Below are 22,638 nucleotides of genomic sequence, written 5' to 3'. Positions count from 1 at the left end.
ACTACTTACGTGACAATGGGCAAGTTACTAATTAATCTTTGCTCTAGGTTTCTCATCTGGAAATGGGCATAATAATAATACTTACTTCATAGAGTTGCTGGGAAGATAAAACAAGATAACATATATATAGCATCTAGCACAGTGCTTTGCTGTGCTTATATTAGTACTATGCAAAGATGATTATAAATCAATAAGAATAATGAAAACAATAGAATGGACAAAAATACATAAAGAGCAGTTCATGAAGAATAAAAACAATTGTTCAATATAGTAAATAACCAAAGCAATGCAAATTAAAATAAAAATCATATAATTTTTCTGCACATTAAACTAAATGCCCAAGGTTGGTAAGAGTTTAGGAAATAGATAATAAAGGGAGTGAAAACTGTTACATCCTTCCTAGAGGGCAATTTGGCAGATTGATGAAGTGATTTTAGGAACTTAGTCTAAGAAAATAAATAGGTAGGCAAGGATATATGCATGAGGTTTTTTTTTTAGTTCATTTATTTATTTATTTATGGCTGTGTTGGGTCTTCATTGCTATGCACGGCCTTTCTCTAGTTGCGGTGTGTGGGCTTCTCATTGAGGTGGCTTCTCTTGTTGCGGAGCATGGGCTCTAGGCGCATGGGCTTCAGTAGTTGTGGCTTGTGGGCTCAGTAGTTGTGGTTCGCGGGCTCTAGAACACAGGCTCAGTAGTTGTGGCGCATGGGCTTAGTTGCTCCGTGGCATGTGGGATCTTCCTGGACCAGGGCTCAAACCCATGTCCCTTGCATTGGCAGGTGGATTCTTAACCACTGCTCCACCAGGGAAGTACCTGCATGAGGATGTTTATTATAACATTTGTAATTTTCAATATGAAAATTTGTAAACAACCTTAATGTCCATCTGTAGAGGGTTTTAAATGAATAAAAGTTATGAAATTCCTTACAATGTAATACAATGCAGCCAATAAAAATAATGGTTAAAATGAGTATCCGCCTTGTTCCAGGGACCATTATTTCCTGCTTGGATTCCTCCTTGCCTCCAGTTTCTCTCCCTGTCAACTCATTCTTTACGCAGCTGCCAAAGGCAAATCTAATCATGTCACTCCCTTGCTTAACCCTCTCATGGCTGCTCAATGCAAAACCCTCAAAGAGCCTCCAAGGCTGGAGTCTTAATCTCTTTCTTCCCTTCACACTCCAGTTAACATGCTTCTCAGCTGGCCTTTGTACCGTTATTCCCCCTAAGGATTTAGCATTTCTCTGAGCCAGTTTGGTTAGAATCATCCTGTTCTGTCTTTTAATGAAACCTTTCATTTCTCCTTTGGAGCGCTTACGTAAATGTTACTAAATGTTGTTTATGCCATTATCTGTTTAATATATGTCTTTTCCATTAAAGGTTAAATCCCAAGAGGGCCAAAATTATCTGTTTAGCCACCGTTTTATCCATTGCCCCTAGTGTGGTGCCTGACATAGCTGTTCCATGCAGTCACTGAATGAATGAATGAATGAATGAATGAATGAAGAGCAAGCTACAAAATAAGAGGGACCAAAGACTCGTGTGGCCGGTACCAGACAGAAACGGACTACCTCCTGCAGGCGCGTGCTGGCCACGCCCTTCCCTGAAGAGGAGAGAAGGGGGAAGGCGCGCCCACCGGGCGGGACAAGTCGGCGGGAGCTTGGCGGGAAAGCCGAGCTGCGGGGGAGTCGCGGCCGCTGGGGCTCTTGCGCCTCCAGCTCCCTGGGCGGAAAGGGGCTGCCGGAGGAGGGGGCACGTCTCCTGTGGACCACCCAAGGCGCAGGGGTCGGGGAGCCGTAAGGCGAGTGCTGACGGCGAGGCTCATCTGGAGAGTCAGACTCCGAATTACGGGGAGGCAGTCTTCGGAGCCCCAGGGGAGGCGCTCAAAGCCAAGGCCGAGTTTTCCACCAGGGCAGTGTCAGGGCGCGCCCTAGAGGACGGCGTGGAGAAGCGATGGGAGAGCGCGACTTCTCGGGGGTACTCTACACGCACGGATGCTCTTCTAGACTGCACCTTAGCTGTGTGGTACCTGGAGGCGGGGTGGGGGGGTGGGTGGCAGTGCCGCTGCCTCCTCTTATGTCACATCCTGATTCGGGTGTCTCTCAGCCATTGCAAGGCTCTGTCCTCTAGGACGTCAGATTCTTCTGCCCACCTGGTTACTGAAGGTGGTGGACTCCCATCCTCTGAATCGCCACACCCATCCCGGAAGATGCCAGTCCAGCTTTCTTTCCCCCTTCTGGGCAGAGGACGCCTTATTTCCCTGCTTAGCTCCAGATTTCATCTCTGCCATTGAGAAGCCCCACCATTCCCACGTTGACACACATCTCCTTTGCTCCCAGCAGGACCCTGAAGTCCTGGAACGGTCTTCGTTAACATCCCTCAGGAGCCCAATAAACGCACTCTGAAGGAAATGAATTCATCCATTTATTCAACTTTCCCATGTACGAGAGCTTCTTTGATGGAGTGTCACGGAGGCCCTTAAGGGAGGGAGGGCTGGGGCAGGGACGTGCATAAAGCCTAGGTGGAGGTTTAAAGTCTAGGCTTTATTTTAGAGTTGAGTAAAGAGGAGCTATTGAAGATTTCAGAGAGGACATAACTGGCCTTAGCCTGTGCAAAGTCTTGGGGGTAAGACAGCAGACAGGGAGTCAGGCTGGAGGTGATGCAGAAGTGATGAATGCGGGGTGGCAGTGGTAGTATAGATTTAATGTTGGATACATGTATGTTTAATGTTGGATACATGTATGTTTAATGTTGAATACATGAATGTTGGATACATGTATGTTCTGAGCCAGGGATGGTGGTGGCACTTTGTCAGTTGAGACTTAGTTGGAGAAAGAAAGTCAGAACTCACACCTTGGGGTTGGAGGGAGAGGAGGAAAAGACCAATATGTGAGGGAGAGGGTGTTCAGCAGTTTCTTCATTCTTGGTTCAGGTGACCAAGGAGGATGGCCATCATTCCCTATCCATCCCTGGAGCCTTGTTCGGGGAGGAGCCTCCATCCTCCCCTCTCCCCCTGAGTTTTTAGCTTTGAGTCCAGGCTGAAACCAGAGAAGAACAAGGAAAGAAAAAAATGAGCTGGAAACTGAAGTGAAGTCCACGGGGTGGGGAGCTAGAAGGCCCCCTTCAAGTAGCTCAGGCCTGGCAGCTTGTGCTGGGCTTGCGGAAGATTCCTCTCACAGATGCGAAATAATGCTGGGAGCAACCGGAGCATGTGTAGGGCTTGAGGGTCTGCGGGGCTGGGCCACCAGTGTCAACCCACTGCTCCACTCCAACCGCACCCAAGGGCGGAGTGCGCTGGCTTCCTGGGCGAGGCCGAGTGGGACCCGCGCAGGAGCAGTCCTGCCGGCCCGTGGCTGCCCCCTGGCGCCGACTCACTCCTCCCAAGGGCTCATGTCGGTGTCGATGGCCACACAGTTGTATGCAGCGTAGCGGAGCTTCTCCTCACACACCTTGGCACTGCAGGGGGCAGGGAGCTGATCAGCGCCAGGTGTAGAGGTCCCTCCTTCACAACCAGGGGCTTTGTGGCTCCAATTTTTGCACCCAGTACCTGAAGCCCTCCTCCACCCTAGGATGCCACCCTTCCCCCGCCCTCCACTCCCCAGGCTGGAACCTAGGAAACCCACCTGGCATAGTGCGGTAGGAAGAGGGTGCTGGAGCAGGTGGAAGACTCAGGCAGCGCATCTGTGGTCTCATAGCTGGGGGCGTGGAGGGACCAAAGATCAGAAACAATTGCAGGGGCACAGGGCAGGGGTCTGACGCGTGAATGTGTTTGTGGGGCAGGGCAGAAGGCCAGCCACAGCCTCTTTCGACTGGACCTCCCCTCCCCATCCTCACTCACCCCAGCTTGTCCGGGTAGATGTAGATCCGAGCTGGCAGACGGCTGCGGCCTGTGACAAAGCGCAGGAAGCGGCTCCGGTCCTCTAGATGGAGGAGAAGGAAATCAGTGCCCGTGTGCTGATGGTGGAAGAAGTTCTTCAGCTTCCGCCCTGTCTCTGTATCCCAGGAGTGGAGTCCGAACCCAGACATTACTCTGCCCTTTCCACTGACCGTTGGTGAAGTTGTTCAATGCCTCCCAGAAATACTGCACCCGTGTGTCAGATGGCTCGAAGTCCTCAAACCGGGCTGGTGGGGACAAAACCAGATGGAATTAATTCTTAGGTCCTTAAGCCCCACCCCGGGACTGCGCTGCCCTGCCCCACACTCACTGAGCTTGCGCAGAGCATCCACAGTGACCTCTGGGTCCCCGCACACCTTCTTCTCCAACTCTTGCCACGTTAGCAAGTCCAGCACAGCCTGTGGCACCACCTTCAGCAGACCTGCTTGCATGGCTGACACCTGCGGAGGAGGGAAAGGGCCTGGCTGGGGAAGAGGGCACAACTCCCAGCTCAGTGTGTGGTGGGGACCCTTGGCCTCCACTCATGGAGACAATGTGTCTCTGTACTTCACTGATCAGCAGGGATGTGGGGCAGAGGGATGGTGGGGGCCGGAATTCTTGGGACTGGGCTCTGGTGGCCTATAAGGCTGGACTCTGGCTATAACGAGCCCAAAGCTCTCTGTTCCACTGGCCTCTGGGTAGTACCTGCTCCTTGCTCTCCTCTAGCCGTGCCTTCTGCACCAGTTGGATGAAACGGGAACGGTCCTCAAATCCCACCACGATGCCCGCACCCCCAGGGATCAGCTCCACCACCTGCTGGTCACTCAGCACAGTGGTGAACGTTAGCTCCTTTCCAAATTTGAACTCAAATGTCTCCTTGTCCATTCCTTCCATCACTTCCAGGAGCTTTACCTGGGGGTTGAAGAGAGGCAGGAAGGTCATCTTTTCATTGTAGACACAGTCCTTGTTTTTCCTCAAGAAGCTCACAGGGAAGCAGGAGAGGCAGCCAGGCAAGGCAGTCCTCACGCAGGCAATGAGGGCAGTGAGGGGGTTAGTACAAGGGCTGTGAAAGCATCAGGAGGATGCCTAACTGGGCTTGGAGATCAGGAAGGTGTCCTGGAGGAAGTCGCAGCTAAGCTGAGACCCAAATGATGGCTGGGAATTGGCTGGGCCACCAGGAAGTCAGGAGAGAGAACATCTTGGAAAAAGGTGGAAAGAGCAAAAGGCCTTAGGAATCTGTCTGGCTGGAGCCTGATCATGAACCAGGTGTCCAGAGATACAGGGGTCATGTAAGGCCTTTCCAGACTCTGCATTTTATCCTAAGCCCAGAGTGGATTTACTGAAGGGTTTAAACAGGGAGAGTGAAATGAATTACTCTGGATGCTGGAGATCAGATGGGTAAGAATGGAGACAGGGACACTGACAATTTTTGCAGTCAGTGGTTGGGTCAGAAATGAAAGTGGCTGAACCAGAGGGAAAGTAGTGAGATGGAAGAAGTGGACAGATTCCAGAGGCAGATGTGACAGAATGTGGGAGGTGAGCGAGAGGGAGGAGTGCAGAAGGACCCTGAAAGGGCTTGGCATGGGGAGGGTGGGTGGCGGTGCCACTGTGAGACAGGGAGCCCTAGAGGGCAGTAGGCTGGGGAGAGGATGAAGAGTGTGTTGATCCCGAGGTGCCTTGTTGGGACAGATGTCCAGCAGGTAAGTGCATATATAGCCCCAGGCTTAGGAGAGAGGTTGGGGCTAGAGATAAGGAAGTAGGGGTCACCAGAATAGTGACAGTAGTTGAAGCTACTGGAGTACATGGGATTGGAGAGGGAGCATGTATGTGGTAGGAGAAGGCTCAGGACAGCCCTGGGGAGCAGCAACCTTGGGGGCTGGGCAGAGGAAACACTGGTTCTAGGCCCTAACTCACCAGCACAGAGTCCACAGCTGGGAAGTCCTTGCTCCAGCTCACCTCCTCACCAGAGAGCTGCTTCCACACGAAACCAGGCAGAGCCAGGACCTGTGAGACAGATACTACTGTCTTCTCACCCTGAGCTGCCCAGGTTTGGCTGGCTCTTCTTCCTTCCAAGAGCCAGGATTAATCTGGTGGGGTGCAGAATAGGCTACTCACCAGGAACTCCTTACCCCGAAGAGCAGCCCCCATCAGCTGTCCGATCCACTCGTACTTGGCAAAGTCTCGGCAGGAGGGGTTGGGCACATACATATCCCGGGCCTCACCCGTGCCATTGCCCTGTCCCCGAGACAGAGCTGTCAGCACGGCATGGGATGGACCCTACTTTGTTGCCCCAGGTGACTCAGAGACTTCCCTGAACACCTTCCACTGGGGGCCCTGAATGATCCCTCTGAATATACAATGGCTCCTCCTTCCCTGCCTGTCCAGAGGCTGCCCCAGGCAACTCAGTCTCTCCTATGCCCACTCTCTAGCTTAGCCCGGTACCTGGGAGGTTCGCAGAGACAGAAGAGCAGAAACTATTTGGGAGACATGGATGGGAGATTACCTGGTTGGCCGTTCGGACAAAGAAGGGCAGAGGCACAGGGGTGTCCGCCGAGCTAGGGCACAGTTCTTCTGACATGTCTGCCAGGCTATCCCGGAAACCACCCCCTGAAATGACAGACAGATGCCCTCAGCTGGGGCACACAAGAGCCTCAGCCCCCATAATGGGGTAATAAGCAAGTCCCCTATCTGGTTAGCTGGTGATCTCAGAAGGCTCTACCACTCGAAGTAGGGCTGGACCCTTGTTATCGTCCCTCAGGGCCTCACCTTGGTCAATGATGCCTTCTGCAATGAATTTACACTCCCACCACTGGTCATAGCGCATGGGCCACCTGTAAGTAGGAGTGGGTCTCTGTCACCACACTGGGCCAAGGCTCAGAATGATGCACCTGCCCAGAGTCCACCCAGGAGTAGGGGCTACAGAGGGGTAATGGTGAGAGGACCAGAGGCAGTGCGTGGGTATACACGTGTACATGTATACCCTGAGCAGGTCCCTCGCCCCCATGCCATACCTGTAGTCCAGGGGCTTTTCATACTTGTCAGAGGGCTTGAGGCCTTCATAAACCTGGGGGCAGGGGAAAGGGGAGGGAGTTATGGGAAAGTCTGTGTCAAGACCTGGCCCAACTCTTGCCCAAAGACCTTGCTCAGGTCCCTGTTGGCCCAGCCCCCTAGGCCCCTTACTGACCCTCCCTCAGTCTGACCCCAGGTGGTCCAAACCTGGGTGAAGACAGCGTTCTTGCAGGCAGGGTCCCTTAAGGGGCAGGCGCGGTGTTCCATGGCGAGGCGCCGGTTGATGTATAGGCGTGGCATGAAGCTGGGCTTGCTGCTCTCTGAGTCACGCAGGCACTGGGCCACCAGGCCTGGCCGCTGGCGTGACAGCAGCAGGAACTGCTTCACTTGCTGGGGAGGAGAGGTGGCCAGACCAGGACCAGCAGGCAGTCAGCCTCTGTCCAGGCCCTGGAACCTTTCTCTATTCTTGGACCTAATCCCAGGGTTCCAGTTCTAGCCTAGTCCATCCCTGGTCCTTGCTTCCAGTCTCTCCCTTAGTCTGGCCACCAGGGAGAGCTTTCTAAAACAAAAAATCCAACTTTGTCATTTCCTTACATAAAACCTTTCCAGTGGCTCCACTGACCAGGAACAAAGTCTGGCCCCAGGGCCGTCTGCTACCAGGGCCTGCTTCCTATCCACCTTCTCCCAGCCTCATCCCCATGTCATACTCACATCTACGGGCAGGCTTCTCTCATGTCATTTTGAGCTGCTGGTAACTCCCAGTGTCCACCTTTTATGCAACCTGCCCTGTCCATGCTGTAACCTCTCCTCCCCGAGCTCTGTATGTTTCACATGCTCTCTGGGGAACAGCACCCCAAACTCGAAATTTTGACTATTTGTGTCTGGCTTTCTTCCTATGTTCCCAGAGCCCAGCAAAAGCCCAGGCCTAGAGTAGGTCTAAGAACTCTCTGATGAAGAGTGAACAACTGCCTGAGCAGAAAGGGGGTGCCCAATGCCAAGACCAGCACTGCATGTGTCAGGCTCACCTTAATCTCACTGAAGGTGCCCAGTGTGTGGTCCCAGGCAGGTACCAGGTGGTGCAGGACGCTGTCTAGGATCTTTATGAATCTGGGGGGGGTGGGTAAAGATAACTGCAGCTCAAGAGTTTAGTATGGATGCGAAACCCCCTCACTCCCCAACTCACAGGGACAGGAGAAGGCAAGGCCCAGGGACTGCTCTGCCTCTTGAAGTGGAACAGCTTACAGTATAAGACCTTGGGGGCCTCTTCCACACAGACATACAAGGCTCAGGATGGGGGACAAGGAAGGGCCTGACCGGCCCAGGGCCACAGCCACCTCTGCAGGAGAACAGCTCTGCGGTATAGCACTTCCGGATCAGTGCCTTCCAGGCGTGGATATCGCACCAGGCTGGTGGGCTGGAACAAGTCTGCATTCAGCCCTAGTTCCCGCTGTCTAGAAGACTTGATCTTGACCCCTCGAAGACGAACGTCAATCCCATCATCTGGAGGAAGTAGTTACAGTGAGACACTTACTGCGCCTGCCGCCTTTTTGGCCCTCAGACCTGAGGAAGACTCCTTAATGCTCAGCCTTTTGTTACCCCTAGCCCCTAGAAACTTGGGACCTTTGGGATCCCCTCCTATAACCTGATTCTGATTATTATATTCTTTGCTAGTTCCTGTGTCCACCACTATAGTTTGGGGATGCCTGAGGGTCCCAACTCCGTTCCTCTCCCAGGTGAGCCCAAGCACTTCTATGGCTTTAAGGCAGCCCTCTTACCCAGCACCTTCCACCCAGCTTGGGCCCCAAAGCTTCAGATCCTGGAGTTAGTTCAGCTATCACATTTACCTCAACTCCAAGCCCATTTCCTTCTCTCCACACGCACTGCCAGCTAACCCCCATCTACACACTGGGCTCCCTTTCCCTCCTTAGGGCCTTAAGCCCCACCTCGGCACTCGACGATGCGGATCTCGATGACTGGGAGGTGGACGGTCATGTCCTCCAGGACACAGACATCCCCGATCAGGGTCCTGAGAGGATGAACGTGAGGCACTTTGGAGATCCCTTGTCTTCAGGGATTGCTGGGGTCTCGCTCGAACTTTTGCTTCCAACGTGGGCCAGATCCTACTGCTTGGATCATGTCCCACCTCCCACCCCAGGCCAGTTCACTCACTCGTCAATGCTCACATCACTCAGCTTCTTCAGGTTATCCCCTTCACCCCCATAGATCACCACCCGCTTAGGCATAAAGTTGTCATCTGTGGTATCCACCGTGAGGAGTAGCTTCCTGAGGGTTAAGAGTGTGCACGTGGGTCTTTTACACTCACAGGTATGTGGCTCACCCACCCTGTCCTACTCAGAGCCCACTCACTTCACAATGGTGCCCTTTTTCATGGTAAGCCGTACCCAGTGCTGGCACTGGGACCCATCGCTCTCCCAGTAGGTGTCCGCATTGCTGTCTGTCAGGCAGGACACATTGAACTCCTCCTGGGGAGTGGCAGAGAGGTGGAATCGGTGTTTACCCCCACTCCCTGCACTGGGAGTGTGCTTTGGGCCAGGGAGCACGAGAGAAAGTACAGTGGAGCTGGGTTAGAAGCACATCTGGTATGGGTGGAGGTGTCTAGGGGTTCCTACATGACTTCCAAGATGGGGGGTTGGACTGAGTATGGCCTGTGGGGATTCAGATTTGGCCCTGGCCTAGAGGTGAGAGTTCTGGATCTAGCAAGATGTGACTACATCTTGCTTGGGGCGGGAGGAGTCCCAGCACCCACCGTGTAGGAGGAAACGTCTATGCTCTCCACATACTGCTTCACGCTACCCAGGTTCTCATCCTCCTTGCCCAGGTGGTCGTACAAGAAGTGGATCAGGTCCTCGTCGCACTCGTAGGTCCACGTCGGGGGCACATAGCTAAGCAACCCCAAGTCCCTAATTAGGTCGGGCCCAGACCTGGAGCTCCTTCCTCCCCATCCCATCCCAGCTCACTCACAGTAGCCTTTGTACAGCTTCTGTGTATGCCTCGGCCGGCTGAGGCCTTGATCCCAGGCGATGCGAGTATGTCAGGTCCACCACCTGTTCCCATCTGTGCGCACAGAATGGGGGACGGGATGTGGAGACATCAGCGAGCAGCAGGAGACCCTGCAGCCTTCTTCAGAGCTCTAGCTCCTCTAAACTGCGCCTCCAAAAGCCCCACCCCAGCTCCCTTCAGGTCCCGCCCCTTTCTGCTGTAAACCCTGCCTCCGCTCCAGATCCCACCACCCGGACTTTGCCACACTAGGGCACAGCAGTATGACAGCAAGCCCCGCCCCTCCCAGTGCAGGACCTGAGCACCGGGCGGTAGTCCACTCCAAAGAGCTGCTGCTGCCGTTGGAGGTGGTCTGGAGTGTCGATGGGTACGAGCCGGGCCCCGCCTTCTGCCGGGCGGCACACCAGCAGCCAGCCTTCGTCCAGCCCGCAGTCGCCCAGGTGTTCCGCCAGCTGCTCCTGCCGGGACGCGCCAGACAGGGACAGCCGTCAGGGAACTGCCGGCGGCAAGCCCAGCCCAGCCCACGGCAAAGGGCACCGAACGCTATGTCAGCTCAATATGGGGGAGGGGAGGGGAACAGCCAAGGGCTTCCCTGGTCCCGGGTCTTTTGCACCTTGGTCAGCTTCACCCAGAGCCCGTGGCCGTTGCACAGCTCCTCGCCCGTGGTGCGCACGCAGGCGCCGCGCCGGAGCTCGATGCTGTCGCGGGCGGCGCGGAGGGGCCCGGAGCCGGTACAGGTGGCCGGGCCCGTGGCTCCCACACGCAGCCCCGGGCCCTCCGCCTCCCACACTGGCAACAGCACGCGCGACGGTCCCGCCGGGTCCTTGTAAAGCTTGTAGAGCACCTCGCGCGGCACGAAAGCTAGCGCCGCCGGTAACGGCCGTCCAGCGCGGAGGCTCTTCGCTGCCTCCGCCAGGAAGCGCACGCGGCCCAGCAGCTGCCGCGGGGACTCTAGCGCCGCGCCCGGGCCCGGGCCCGGGCCCGCCATAGCTTGGTGGCCCAGGGAAGCCCAGGGGCGATCCGGCCCCAGGAGCTTCTGCCAGGAAGGCTGACTAAGCTTCCCATCACCTTCAGCCCCGCCTTCGGCCAGCCTTCACCGTAAGTTCTGGACTAAACGCCCCTCACGTTCCCGCCGTATTGTCCTGTGTACTCGAATACTTAATCCTGTTATCTGTTTCTGTGCCTCCCGCTCAGCCAACCAGACCCAAGTTCAGTAGTAGTTTCTACCTGATCAATCTACCCACTCCAAACCCCATTACATCTACCATTTAATCCCCACTGCTACTACCCCATTCAAGCCACCATCCATCCTATCTGGCCCGGAAAGTTGCAACAGCTATTTCTCAGATCCTCCGGCCTTCTGTTTTGCCTCCGTGCCCCCAGTGAGTCACACTACAACCAGAAGAATCTTTAAAAATCTGTTAGATATCCTCTCAGGCTCCCCATCCTAGGGGCAGTGTGACTAAAACGTTTCGGAAAATAACCCCCTCCCCAGCTCGGCTGCTGACAGGAGTCTTGAGTCATTTAGGCTTGATCCTGGTGGTTACTCCTAATCCCAGGACACTGGTGATCATTATCCAGTTTCTCCCAGTAATTCTGAACCAAACGAGAGGAAAGGCCGATGTGGTTAGGGAGGAGGCAAAAAAACATGGACAGAAGCTGCTGGTGAAGTATAATCATGGAGGAAAAGGCAACTTGGTCCCGCCCCGTTTCTTTTAAAAGTTTACTGAGATATAACTCACATCATATAATTCACCCATTTAAAGTGTACTACTCACTGGTTTTTGATATATTACATTAATTTAAAAAATAGTGGAAAATATATATAACAAAATTTGCAATCTTAACCGTTTTTTAAATGTATAATTATCTATTTCCAATACTTTTCATCACCCCAAACAAGAAACTCTGTACCATTTAAGCAATGACCCCTCATTGCCCCCACTCCCCAGTTCCTGGTAAACTCTACTCTACTTTCTGCCTCTGAATTTGCCTATTATAGATATTTCATATAAGTGGAACCATACAGTATTTGTCCTTTTGTGTCTGTCTTATTTAACTTAGCATGTTACAACAATGTTGTAGCATGTATCAGAATAATTTATTTTTATGGCTGAGTAATATTCCATTGTGTATATATATACACACACACACACACCACTACATTTTGTTTATCCGTTCGTTGATGGACACTTGGGTGGAAAGTTTGTTTTGATATAGTTTTCAAATAATTGAAGTTATCAAGAAAGAAAGAAATGATCCCATGTAATTATGACAGTTTTCCATTTTTTTCTCCTTAATAAGTTGGGAACACGTGCCTCTCTTCCCTTCTCTCCAAGCTATTTGTATGCTATTACACTACTACAAGATAAAGTGAACAAATGCGCTTAACAAAGGCCTGCATGACCTGGACTCTGTACACAGCTCCAGCCTCTTTAATTCCACCAGCTTGATGTTGTTTCCCATTAAGCCATTTGCTCTTTTTCGTCATCTCTTTACACATGCCGTTCCCTCTGCTTGGAATACCCCACTGCTTTCCCCAGTTAAATGGAGCCCTTGCTACTTGCTTCTAGCTCTTTCCCTTTAAAACATTTACTATTGAGGGCTTCCCTGGTGGCGCAGTGGTTGAGAGCTGCCTGCCGATGCAGGGGACATAGGTTCGTGCCTCGGTCTGGGAAGATCCCACATGCCGCGGAGCGGCTGGGCCCGTAAGCCAGGGACGCTGAACCTGCGCGTCCGGAGCCTGTGCTCCGCAACGGGAGAGTCCCCAACAGTGAGAGGCCCGCGTACCGCAAAAAACAAAACAAAACAAAAAACATTTACTATTGTGATTGCTGACTTCTCTGTATCCGCATCAGTCTGTAGCTCCTTAAAGGAAGGAAATGTCTTGTTCTTCACTGTAATCTCTGCACCTATTGTAGTGCCCGCCTCTTTCTAGGTAATATAAATATTTAATTATTTCAGTTCCCTGTACAACTTGGTTCCATAATTCACCATATGCCTGGTTGGGCCAGGCATAAAATTGTTAAAATCGTGAAGAGTGGGAGTGAAAGTGAGACCTGGGACGAGTCTTCCGGGATTCCCAGGCCGTCAGAGGAGAGCAAATTTCTCACGCCACGTGAAGTATAGTTACAGCGAAGTTCTTTTGTGGGGGGGAGGGGGAGGGAGGTGTTTGTTGTTGCGTCGCTACAGAGGACTTTACGGTGAAGAGACCTGGGGGTCCTACGGGCAGCAGCCGGGGCAGCCCGGGAGCTGTTTCTGGAGTCTGATCATGTGACTTTCAACATGGCGACAGCCTTGGCTCATTACAGGAAGGGGCGGAGCCTGGGCAGGGGGCAGGCTCAGAATTAGGCTACGGCTGGGGCTGTGCTCGCGTTTACTGACAACTTATCATGGAGGCGAACGAGTGTGGGTGAGTTCTCTGTGCCACCACGCAGTGTGGCCATACGGGCTTCTGACCTGAGTCTTTCAGCTCAGGAATCTGTCCCTATACCCCTCTTCCCCAGCCCCGGAGAACCCAAGTCTCTGGAATCCCAAATCCTCCAACCATGGATTCCTGAGATGTTCATCCTAGGGACCGCCTAGCTGGACTGCGTACCCCAGACCTTTATTTAGGAGATGCCCTCTGGACTTCCTAATCCTCAACTAAGATCCCTTTTTCGGACTGTCGTCTCTGATCCCCCCATGACCATCCCCCAGCCTGGAGATCTTCCAGCCCCAAAACCAGCCCACTGGTACCCTTGTTCCTGAGATTTTTTGGTCCAAAGACCCCCCAAACTCTCCTAATTGGACTTTCGTCCCCTTCCCCGCCCCCCCCGCACACACACTCTCTCCCAGTCCCTCCAGTGGCTTTGAGCCTGGGGAAGCTGCGACTATGTGTAGGGTAGAGGCCCCGGCACCGGCCCTTCTAGTCCTGTACACCACCTGATAGAGGGGAGGCGGAATCGGCGGGGAGTCACAGCTTGGTAGCTGGTCTGGAGAAGACAGATAGCTGTGCTGGACTGTATCCGCCTTTAGAACCCGAGCCCTGCCCAACCCCCAGCCTGGTTTACTGACACCTACCCTACCCGCTCCTGATCTCCAGACCTCAGGGTTTTCCGGAGCTGAAGAATGACACCTTCCTGCGAGCAGCCTGGGGAGAAGAAACAGACTACACTCCTGTTTGGTGCATGCGGCAGGCAGGCCGCTACTTACCAGGTCAGGGTCAGGGCCTCGGAGTCTAGGTAAAATTCTGGAGGGTGAAAAGTTTTTGAGGGGCAGAGGAGGGCTCTGGAGGTTCCTCAAGGCTGAGCCCTGCTTTCCCTTTTTTGTCTGCAGAGTTTAGGGAAACTCGGGCTGCCCAGGACTTTTTCAGCACCTGTCGCTCCCCAGAGACCTGCTGTGAACTTACTCTGCAGGTGAGGGGTCCACAAAAGAGGGAGAGATTTATGCTATCAGCTCGCCACCTAGCAATCTGTCTTCTGTTCCCTATAGCCACTGCGTCGCTTCCCTCTGGATGCTGCCATCATCTTCTCCGACATCCTTGTTGTACCCCAGGTACCTGCTCAAATCTGATTCTTGAATGGGTAACAAAGGGAAAAGACAGTCAAGGCTCAAGATAAGCACTTATCCTTATGGGACAGAGGGGAAAACAGGCTGGAAGAGATGGAGTTTGGCTGAGTTTTATTCTCCTTTTCCTCCTTCTTGGCATGGGTTGAACAGATCTCCTCCTCCTGGAGTTACAGGTTGGGAACCTGGACGATTTCTCCCCCACCAGGCACTGGGCATGGAGGTGACCATGGTGCCTGGCAAAGGGCCCAGCTTCCCAGAGCCATTAAGAGAAGAGCAGGATTTACAGCGCCTCCGGGATCCAACAACAGTGGCCTCTGAGCTGGGCTATGTGTTCCAGGCCATCACCCTCACTCGACAACGTCTGGCTGGGCGTGTGCCACTGATTGGCTTTGCTGGTGCCCCGGTAATATGGAACAGGGCAGGGACTTGGGCTTGGAGAAATTACTCTGGCAGGTATGGGTGCAGACAAGGGAAGGAAGTGTCTATCTGGCTTCTGCCTTTTGCAGTGGACTCTCATGACATATATGGTTGAGGGTGGCGGCTCAAGCACCATGGCTCAGGCCAAACGCTGGCTTTACCAGAGACCGCAGGCCAGTCACCAGCTGCTTCGCATCCTCACTGATGCTCTCGTCCCATATCTGGTGGGACAAGTGGCTGCTGGTGCCCAGGTAAGTCCTGAGGGAGAGACAAATAGGCTGGGGTTTCGTCTTTATTTATTTTTGGCTGCGTTGGGTTTTCGTTGCTGCGTGCGGGCTTTCTCTAGTTGTGGCGAGCGGGGGCTACTCTTTGTTGCGGTGCCTGGGCTTCTCATTGTGGTGGCTTCTTTTGTTGCAGAGCACGGGCTCTAGGCGCGTGGGCTTCAGTAGTTGTGGCACACAGGCTCAGTAGTTGCGGCTCGCGGGCTCTAGAGCACAGGCTCAGTAGTTGTGGTGCACGGGCTTAGTTGCTCCGCGGCATGTGGGATCTTCCCAGACCAGGGCTCAAACCCGTGTCTCCTGTATTGGCAGGCGGATTCTTAACCACTGCACCACCAGGGAAGCCCTGGGGTTTAGTCTTTCAGGACCAGAAACAATACAGTTCCTTATACCTGTGAGGGTAGGTGTCTCAATACCAGGCACAAAAGAAGCTTGGCATGAAATGATCTGGCTGGAGCAGCTAAGCCCAGACACTGGCAGGGGGGCTTAATGCTCTGTGTATTCAAAGACCAAACCTAGCACTGGGATCTGGAGAAGGCAGTTCCTTTTTGACTGGAACTGGGCTTATAGGCTTAGGTAGTCTCAGGGGTTGAAGTCACTTGGGGAAAACTGAAGGAAAACTGAGGCACATTCTGTATGTGGGGCCCGAGATACTTCCTCTTTGTGTGTTATGCATTTCTTTTCTAACTGTAGGCATTGCAGCTCTTTGAGTCCCATGCAGGGCATCTTGGCCCACAACTCTTCAGTAAGTTTGCACTGCCGTACATCCGTGATGTGGCCAAGCGAGTGAAAGCCGGGCTGCAGGAGGCAGGCCTGGCACCAGTGCCCATGGTAAGGATGGGGATCAGATGAGTGAAGGTGGGCCCGTGGAACTATCAGGTTAAGTCCTGCATGGACCGAAGTGACCACTGGAGGGCAGAAGCACAGCTGAGCTACATTAGGAGGCATAGCAAAGCCCTCGGCAGCCTGAGATTTGCCCTTTCCCCCAGATCATCTTTGCTAAGGATGGACATTTTGCCCTGGAGGAGCTGGCCCAGGCTGGCTACGAGGTGGTTGGGCTTGACTGGACAGTGGCCCCAGAGAAAGCCCGGTGAGTGATGGAAGGTGCGGTGGAGGGGATGTAACTGCCATATGTGCAGTCACCAGAACAGGCCACTGACTCTACTTCCAGGGACTGCGTGGGAAAGACGGTGACCCTGCAGGGCAACCTGGACCCCTGTGCCTTATATGCATCTGAGGTAACAGCCAGGTCCCTGTGTGTGTCTGTGTTTGTTTCTGTGCGCTCCCATGGTTCTGGATATGGTTGTGTTTATTACTATGTGTGTGCTTCTATTATCTGTTTACCCCTCCCCTCTACTCCACTCATACCATGTAAACTCTAGGAAGGCAGGAGTTTCTTCTCATTGATTTTGTTCATTTGTGTTTTCTTAGCGCCTGGCCCATACTAGGGCCAATAACTAGGGCCAATAACCAAAAACCGATAAAGTTTTCTTAGCGCCTGGCCCATACTAGGGCCAATAACTAGGGCCAATAACCAAAAACCGATAAAGTTTTTTGAATGACTGTATGAGTAACACTGAGTAGAAGCATGCCTACATGTATGTGTGTCACTATTATGTATAGGGAGGACAGAGGTGTGCTGGCCCCCTGTAGCCAGTGCCCTGTTGGTCCCCCCAGGAGGAGATTGGGCAGTTGGTGCAGGAGATGCTGAATGACTTTGGGCCGCGGCGCTACATTGCCAACCTGGGCCACGGACTTTACCCTGACATGGACCCAGAACATGTGGGCGCCTTTGTGGATGCTGTGCACAAACACTCACGCCTGCTTCGACAGAATTGAGCATAATCCTTTTATCTGAAGTACCACTAACACAGATGATTGTTTCCAGGAGAATAAAAGTTCCAGAGCTGGAGTCTTGCGTGTGGTTTTGTTTGTGAAAGATCTGTGCCCTTATCCTCAGTTCCTTCTTAGCCTCTTCCTTCCCTGGGCCTCTTTCTGCATCCTCTCCCACAAGTCATGGGACCTCGGGTATCAGTGAATATGTATGTAGGACTTAATGTCAGGACCTTTACCACCATTTTGCTCTCAGATCTCCAAGCCCCAGAGCTACATGGGGCTGTGCAGATCTTCCTAGGAGCTAGAGCTGTGACATTTGCAGGGAAATGGGGTCCCTATAGCATGTGAGGCCAAATTGACAGGGCTTTGCGTCTGGGGAGGGAAGGGTGTATAGACCAGAGTGGGACACAGGGCCAGTTGCCCTGCATTCTTTCTTTTCTGCGCATACCCTCTAATTTTCTCAGTATCTTGCTGTTTCCGCTTTTCATGGTGGTACCTACTTCCTGGGATCAGGCTCTGATAGGCCTGTGAGCTCTGGAGAGGGGTGTGGTGCAGTAGGAAATTCTTCATTTGTCATTCCACATCTTAGACCATTAGGAACCCACTGTGCTATATAGCCTAACCAGCTCCCTGTCCCAGCCAGGTGATGGAGAAGAGAGAAGGGCCCCATTTATTGAAAGAACACAATTTCTGATTTTAGAAAAATGATCTTTTCTGTGATCCAGGATTTATTCATAGAAAAGCACTGTGAGTTCACACACTTGCTAAAAAACGGCAATTGTGATACAGAAATGGGAGTGGCGTTGTCTTTTTTTTTTTTTAAACCAACCTATTGGGCTGAGAGGTTGTTGGGCCCGTAGCTGGACGGTGAGACTTTGGTAGCCACAAACAGCAAATGCAACTTACTGGTTAGTGTGGAGAAAAAAAAAGTGACACAAACAGTTTGTCAAAGACAGGAAAGTAAAGCAGACAAAGAGGTCCTTGGTTCACACTCTAACTATACCACCCCTTCCCTGTCACACCCCACCCCCTACTGGGGAACTAAAACATGGAACAGTAACCACCAAGACACTGGCATCTAAATGACTCTTCCGAATGCCTGTGCTACCTCCTATTACAATTCCAGGCTGAGCAGAGGGGTCAGTAAGGTAGCAGGAACATGATATGCTGTGGAGGTCAGCCAGGGCTAAGACAGGGGTTGCCCACTAGAGCTAGAAACTAGTCAGAAAGGAAAAGGCCAAATGCATTCCAGCCGCAGCCTCCAAACCAATGACCAATGGGACTGTGACAGAAGCAGGCAGAGGAAGCTTGAGGTAGAAAGGCAGGGGAAGAAACAAAGTACAGGGTAAGAAGAGAAATGTGGCACTGAAGGAGCCACTCAGGGCAGAGGGAGACTAGTGCTTAGAAGCTTGTTTGGTGAGACAATGGTGAATAAAGGAGGCCCAGAGATGAGGAACATGTTTAGCTGGTGAGAGAATAAGAGAAATGGGGATGAGAGATCTGGCAAAAAGAGAAGGGACACATTCAGGCAGATCCTCAAACATGAATTCACAGACAAACCTACATGTGGAAATATACACAGTTACACACAGACACGGACATGTTTATACACATGCACTTACGTGTGCCCAGATACACAAACACTACACATGCATTGACAAACATCAACACACACACACACACAGATATGTATTTTTTATGTTCACAAATGTGTATACCCTCACACAGAAACCCACCATCCAGTACACAGACATGTCTTTACACAGACACAGACCTGACACAGATACACATAAATATACATGTGCACATGCAGGCACGCACAGATATATCTATGCGCACAGATGCACGTACGTAAGCCATCCAGATCCACACACACACAAGTGTAATTAGAGATGAAACCAGATGCTGTCTAACACAAAGGTGACCAGAGAAGATGAACATTATAAGCCCAGTGGCCTCCCAGACCTTCACCTTCTCCCTGCCCTTGTTTCTCAGGAGCTCGGCAGGCTCCCAGAGAGAGAGGCTGTGTGAGGCAGGAGCAAGAGCTTCTGTGTCCTCATGGCTTCGTGAGGTGAAAGTCTAAGTCAAGACCGGGCCCTGCCCCTCACCCATCACCGGGCTGTCAATGCCCATCTGCAGGCCGGGGTTTCTGCATAGACTAGACTTGGGGTTTACTCTAATGGCCATTTTTCTCTCTGCCACCCCCACTCTTCCACTGCCAATAGCATATCCTCTGCAAGGGAAACCTGAGAAACGGTTGTGAATCTCCTCAGAAAACAAGCCTATCTTCCCACCCACAGCTACCCATCAGATTAGAACCAGAATTATAAATAGTTACAATTTTACAATGTAATTGGCAACACATATACTATAGTATTTACAGTACCATAAATGCTTCTGTTTCTCTGGTTAAGCAATCCCTGAGACGGAACAGTGTTCTGTGTTTGCCAAGGAGAGAGGGCCAATGCCCAGGACACGCAGGATAGCGGGGCGTGAGGTGGCATGTGTGGGGTTTCTGATCGGTCTGCAGGGCCCAGCTCCTCCAGGAACAGTGGGCTGTTGTGAGAACCTTGACAAGGCATGTTGGCTAGAGTTGGACTCTCCCCATGCTTAGCCCTGTGGTCCTCTGGCTTCAGCCACAGGTGCTCAGAGTCCTCTCAGGGTGGACAAATGTTTGTGTCCTTGGCCTGACCGGATGATACCTGGGAGTGCAGGATGCCCCAGCAGCGAGCTATCTGCTCTCTCAGCCAAAGCGCTCTCGCACCAGCAGCATCAGCTTCTTCTTGCCTTTGTAGATTTGTTTCAGGTTGTCGATGAACTGGGCAAACTGCAGGTGGCCATCCTGCGGCAGCAGGAAGGTCTCCCGGGCCTTGCTCAGAAACTCAATGAACTCTCCGTAGTGGCGAGGGCTGATGTGTGTCAGGCGCGAGTGTGTGGTGTTGATATAGGCGTTGATGGTGGCATCCAGCAGCTGGCGCAGGGGAGCTTTGTCGGTGGACATAAGCTTTCCCGAGCTGCGGCGGCCTGGGATGCCGGCCAGGCCAGGTGCAGTGACCGTGCAGCGCCGCAGGATGTCTGAAAGCACTGTGGCACAGTGCACACTCTTCACCACCAGGGGAATCAGGGCCGCCAGCTCATTCTTGCCCAGGGAGTGGCTGAGGGCACACGCCCAGAGCACATCGTTGATGGCCGGGTGGGTGTCCTGGTTGTAGGCCAGGTTGAGATGGCTCATGGCCAGTGAGGCCAGCTTGAAGGCACGTAGCGGGTAGCCACGGAGCTCCATGTAGCGGGCGATGGTGAACAGCTGTGAGTGAGTCATGCCGCCAGCAGCAGCATCAATGGCAATCTGGTAGGCGGCTTCAAAGGCGATGTGGTCCTTCTCACAGAGTGTAAGGGCCGACAGGGCGCAGCTCTGTGGATCCTTCATAGCACACTGCAGGGCCAGCGCGCGAGCACAGCTAGCCAGCTCCTCCCGCTGTGGGTAGTCAAGACTGAGGCGCAGCATAGTGGCGTGCGATACGGCTGTGGCAGCCACAATGCTGGTAGCCTCGGTGGGGGTGAAGAGTGTGTACCAGCTCTGCAGGATGCTCACCAGGGCCTGCACACCTGTCAGGGAGAGCCTGAGCTCAGCCGTGGCCATCCGGGTCCTGATCCAGGTCTGCCCAGACTACCGTTTGGGGTCAGAACTTGGCCTGCAGAGACGAGTTCTCCCTCCTTCTCGGCAGCCTTGAGATGATCTGAGGCAACCAGGGCAAGGGGAACAACCCAGACGCCCAGACCCTGTTTGGGGTCTCTTCCCATCCCTTCCTTCCCCAGGTGAGAGTGTTGAAGGTTTCTGCAGGTGCTCTAAGCCCCTCACAAGGATGGAGCAACAGAGCCTGTGGTTTGCCTGCCCCAAGGCAGGAGTCGCAGATCTGCCTGGGGGTTCTAGCTGAAGTGGGGCCTCTCAGGGTAGAGTCTTGTGCTGGGACTTTGGGCTCTAGATGGGGTCCCGAGCCTCCAAGTTGTTTGGGGCTTCTCAGAATCATGGACAGGGACTGGGACCAAACCACTGGGCCAACTACCTCCCAAGGCTACACTTGAGTACTTGTGGCTGAAAATTCACTCTCTCAGAATGTCTCTGATCAGAGGGTCAAAGTGCTGCTGACAGCAGGGTATGGTCCAAGCAGTGAGGGCAGAGTTTGGTCAGGCTGAACAGAGGCCATCTTCTCCTACCAGCAGCCTCATCCTTTCCTAGCCATCAGTAATAGGAATATGAGAGCTCTAAATTCGTCATCCTGTCCCAAGAGTAGGGCCTAGGAATCCTTTCCCCTGGGGGTACAGGGAGCTGGGAGACTCACCCACTTCTGTAGCACATGTCACCAACCACCGCACCATCTCCCGGCGCCTCCAGTTAAGAGTTGATAAGGTCATCCTCATCACCTGGGCAAAAAAGCAGCCTTCCCAGTTGGCTAAGCATAATTGCTATAACCTCCCCCTCCCCACTCCCCCTTGCCATTCATTTATGCAACAAGTATTTATTGGTGCCTTAAACGGCCATCTCTCCCCTGATAACTACAGATGGGTTTGTTTAATTTCTGCCCCACCCCTGCTACCAATCAGATAGAACACTCCTCTGATGACCTGTAATGAATAAAGCCCTTATTACCACACCTTGCTTGACTTGGAGGAATGGGGGTGGGGTAGGGAGAAGATGGGGACCCCGTGGAGCCTAAGGCTACACTGCTTAACTGGCCGTAACTTCAAAACAGAGGCCAATGTTGAGTCCTCACCTGAGTCCTGGCCCATGCCCACTCCAGTCCCCGTGGGATCTTATCTTCTACCAGTTGTCACTAGGCCAGAAGTCTAAAGTGGAGATGGCCTGCTTGTCCTCCATACCTGTAACCCCAGCTCCAGGGCCACGTTGAGCAGGGTGCTGTCTGTACTACTGTCCGTGGGTGTAGCAATCTTGAATGCATCTTGGGCCAGTTTGAAGATGAGGGAGGAAGAATGGATGTGCTTCTGTATTGCTTCCAGGATTGTGCGGAGCCTCAGAGTGTCTCCTACAGGTGCCGAGAGAAGGGGCAGGGACAAGGTCTTCTTTAAAGCTTCCCTGAACAGTCAGCTGATCACAACAGGTACTGGTTGAACTGATGGCTATCAATGCACTGAGTGCTTCTGAAGGCCACCATCTCTTCTGGGTGGTCAAGCTCTGTCTCCACTGAACCCACTGGAGGCTCCTTCCTTCCCCAGGCACCCATATGAATTCACCTCTCTCCACCTTTTCATCTGCCTCTACCCCTCGCCCTCTTTTCCCTCAGGATCTTTAGGTCCCAGAAGTCATTTTCTAGAACACCTGAATTTTGAGAGCTACTTATACAGGAGAAGGAAGCCACATTATTGCCAAAAAAGTATGCCAGTCCCATAGTTTGTTCCTCAGTACAGCTCCCTGGAGCAAAAAGGAGCTGGGCCACCACTTCCTATCCAGTAGGCAAGTATGAGTGCACAGAGTTAAGGAATACATTGCAGGAATGCCATGTGTACCATATGACGCGAAGGTCACTGTATAATGGCAGTAGGGTATATGAAAGATTGGTGTATCTTCTGAGGGGGTAAAATGTGAAGTAAAGATAGAACAAAAAGTAGGCCTTATGTTTTACCAAGAGGTGCAGTGGTAAG

At 52.8% G+C, this 22,638-nt stretch overlaps 3 protein-coding genes across 4 annotated transcripts in view; 1 reads left to right on the top strand and 2 right to left on the bottom strand.

The window, feature by feature from the left end:
- Positions 1-486: 486 nt before the first annotated feature.
- HECTD3 (HECT domain E3 ubiquitin protein ligase 3) lies at positions 487-10,905 on the bottom strand. Its single transcript, XM_022575557.3, has 21 exons — positions 10,512-10,905; positions 10,196-10,356; positions 9,863-9,955; positions 9,648-9,783; positions 9,248-9,363; positions 9,050-9,163; positions 8,824-8,906; positions 8,215-8,380; positions 7,906-7,987; positions 7,088-7,270; positions 6,883-6,935; positions 6,638-6,702; positions 6,375-6,478; positions 5,987-6,106; positions 5,786-5,875; positions 4,577-4,783; positions 4,203-4,332; positions 4,045-4,119; positions 3,836-3,917; positions 3,621-3,692; positions 487-3,453 (listed from the first exon to the last, which is right to left on the bottom strand). The coding sequence occupies exons 1-21, from the start codon at positions 10,884-10,886 to the stop codon at positions 3,369-3,371; spliced, it is 2,592 nt and encodes an 863-aa protein (XP_022431265.2). The 5' UTR covers positions 10,887-10,905; the 3' UTR covers positions 487-3,368.
- Positions 10,906-13,206: 2,301 nt separating this feature from the next.
- On the top strand, positions 13,207-17,056 carry UROD (uroporphyrinogen decarboxylase). Of its 2 annotated transcripts, none has more exons than XM_022575558.3 (10): positions 13,207-13,310; positions 13,983-14,095; positions 14,216-14,295; positions 14,372-14,434; positions 14,600-14,852; positions 14,956-15,117; positions 15,838-15,975; positions 16,134-16,234; positions 16,316-16,382; positions 16,822-17,056. In XM_022575558.3, exons 2-10 carry the CDS (start codon positions 14,009-14,011, stop codon positions 16,981-16,983), a joined length of 1,113 nt encoding a protein of 370 aa, XP_022431266.1. In that variant the 5' UTR covers positions 13,207-13,310; positions 13,983-14,008; the 3' UTR covers positions 16,984-17,056. The 2 variants fall into 2 exon arrangements, with proteins under 2 accessions (XP_022431266.1, XP_022431268.1); XM_022575560.3 differs by having other exon boundaries at positions 13,208-13,310; positions 14,655-14,852.
- The window catches only part of ZSWIM5 (zinc finger SWIM-type containing 5), a 256,500-nt gene continuing 250,478 nt past the window's right edge, over positions 16,617-22,638 (bottom strand). The window contains exons 12-14 of the mRNA XM_022575556.3: positions 21,859-22,022; positions 21,321-21,402; positions 16,617-20,586 (exon numbers count right to left, since the gene is read on the bottom strand). Coding sequence (XP_022431264.1) covers positions 19,724-20,586; positions 21,321-21,402; positions 21,859-22,022 — 1,109 coding nt within the window. The 3' untranslated portion in view covers positions 16,617-19,723. The remainder of the gene's footprint in view (positions 20,587-21,320; positions 21,403-21,858; positions 22,023-22,638) is intronic.

The sequence above is a fragment of the Delphinapterus leucas genome, chromosome 1, assembly GCF_059928025.1.
Source record: "Delphinapterus leucas isolate spDelLeu-1000000601 "Yukka" chromosome 1, BTC_Dleu_Yukka2, whole genome shotgun sequence".
NCBI lineage: Eukaryota > Metazoa > Chordata > Mammalia > Artiodactyla > Monodontidae > Delphinapterus > Delphinapterus leucas.
This window is presented reverse-complemented; position numbering and strand designations above follow the sequence as displayed.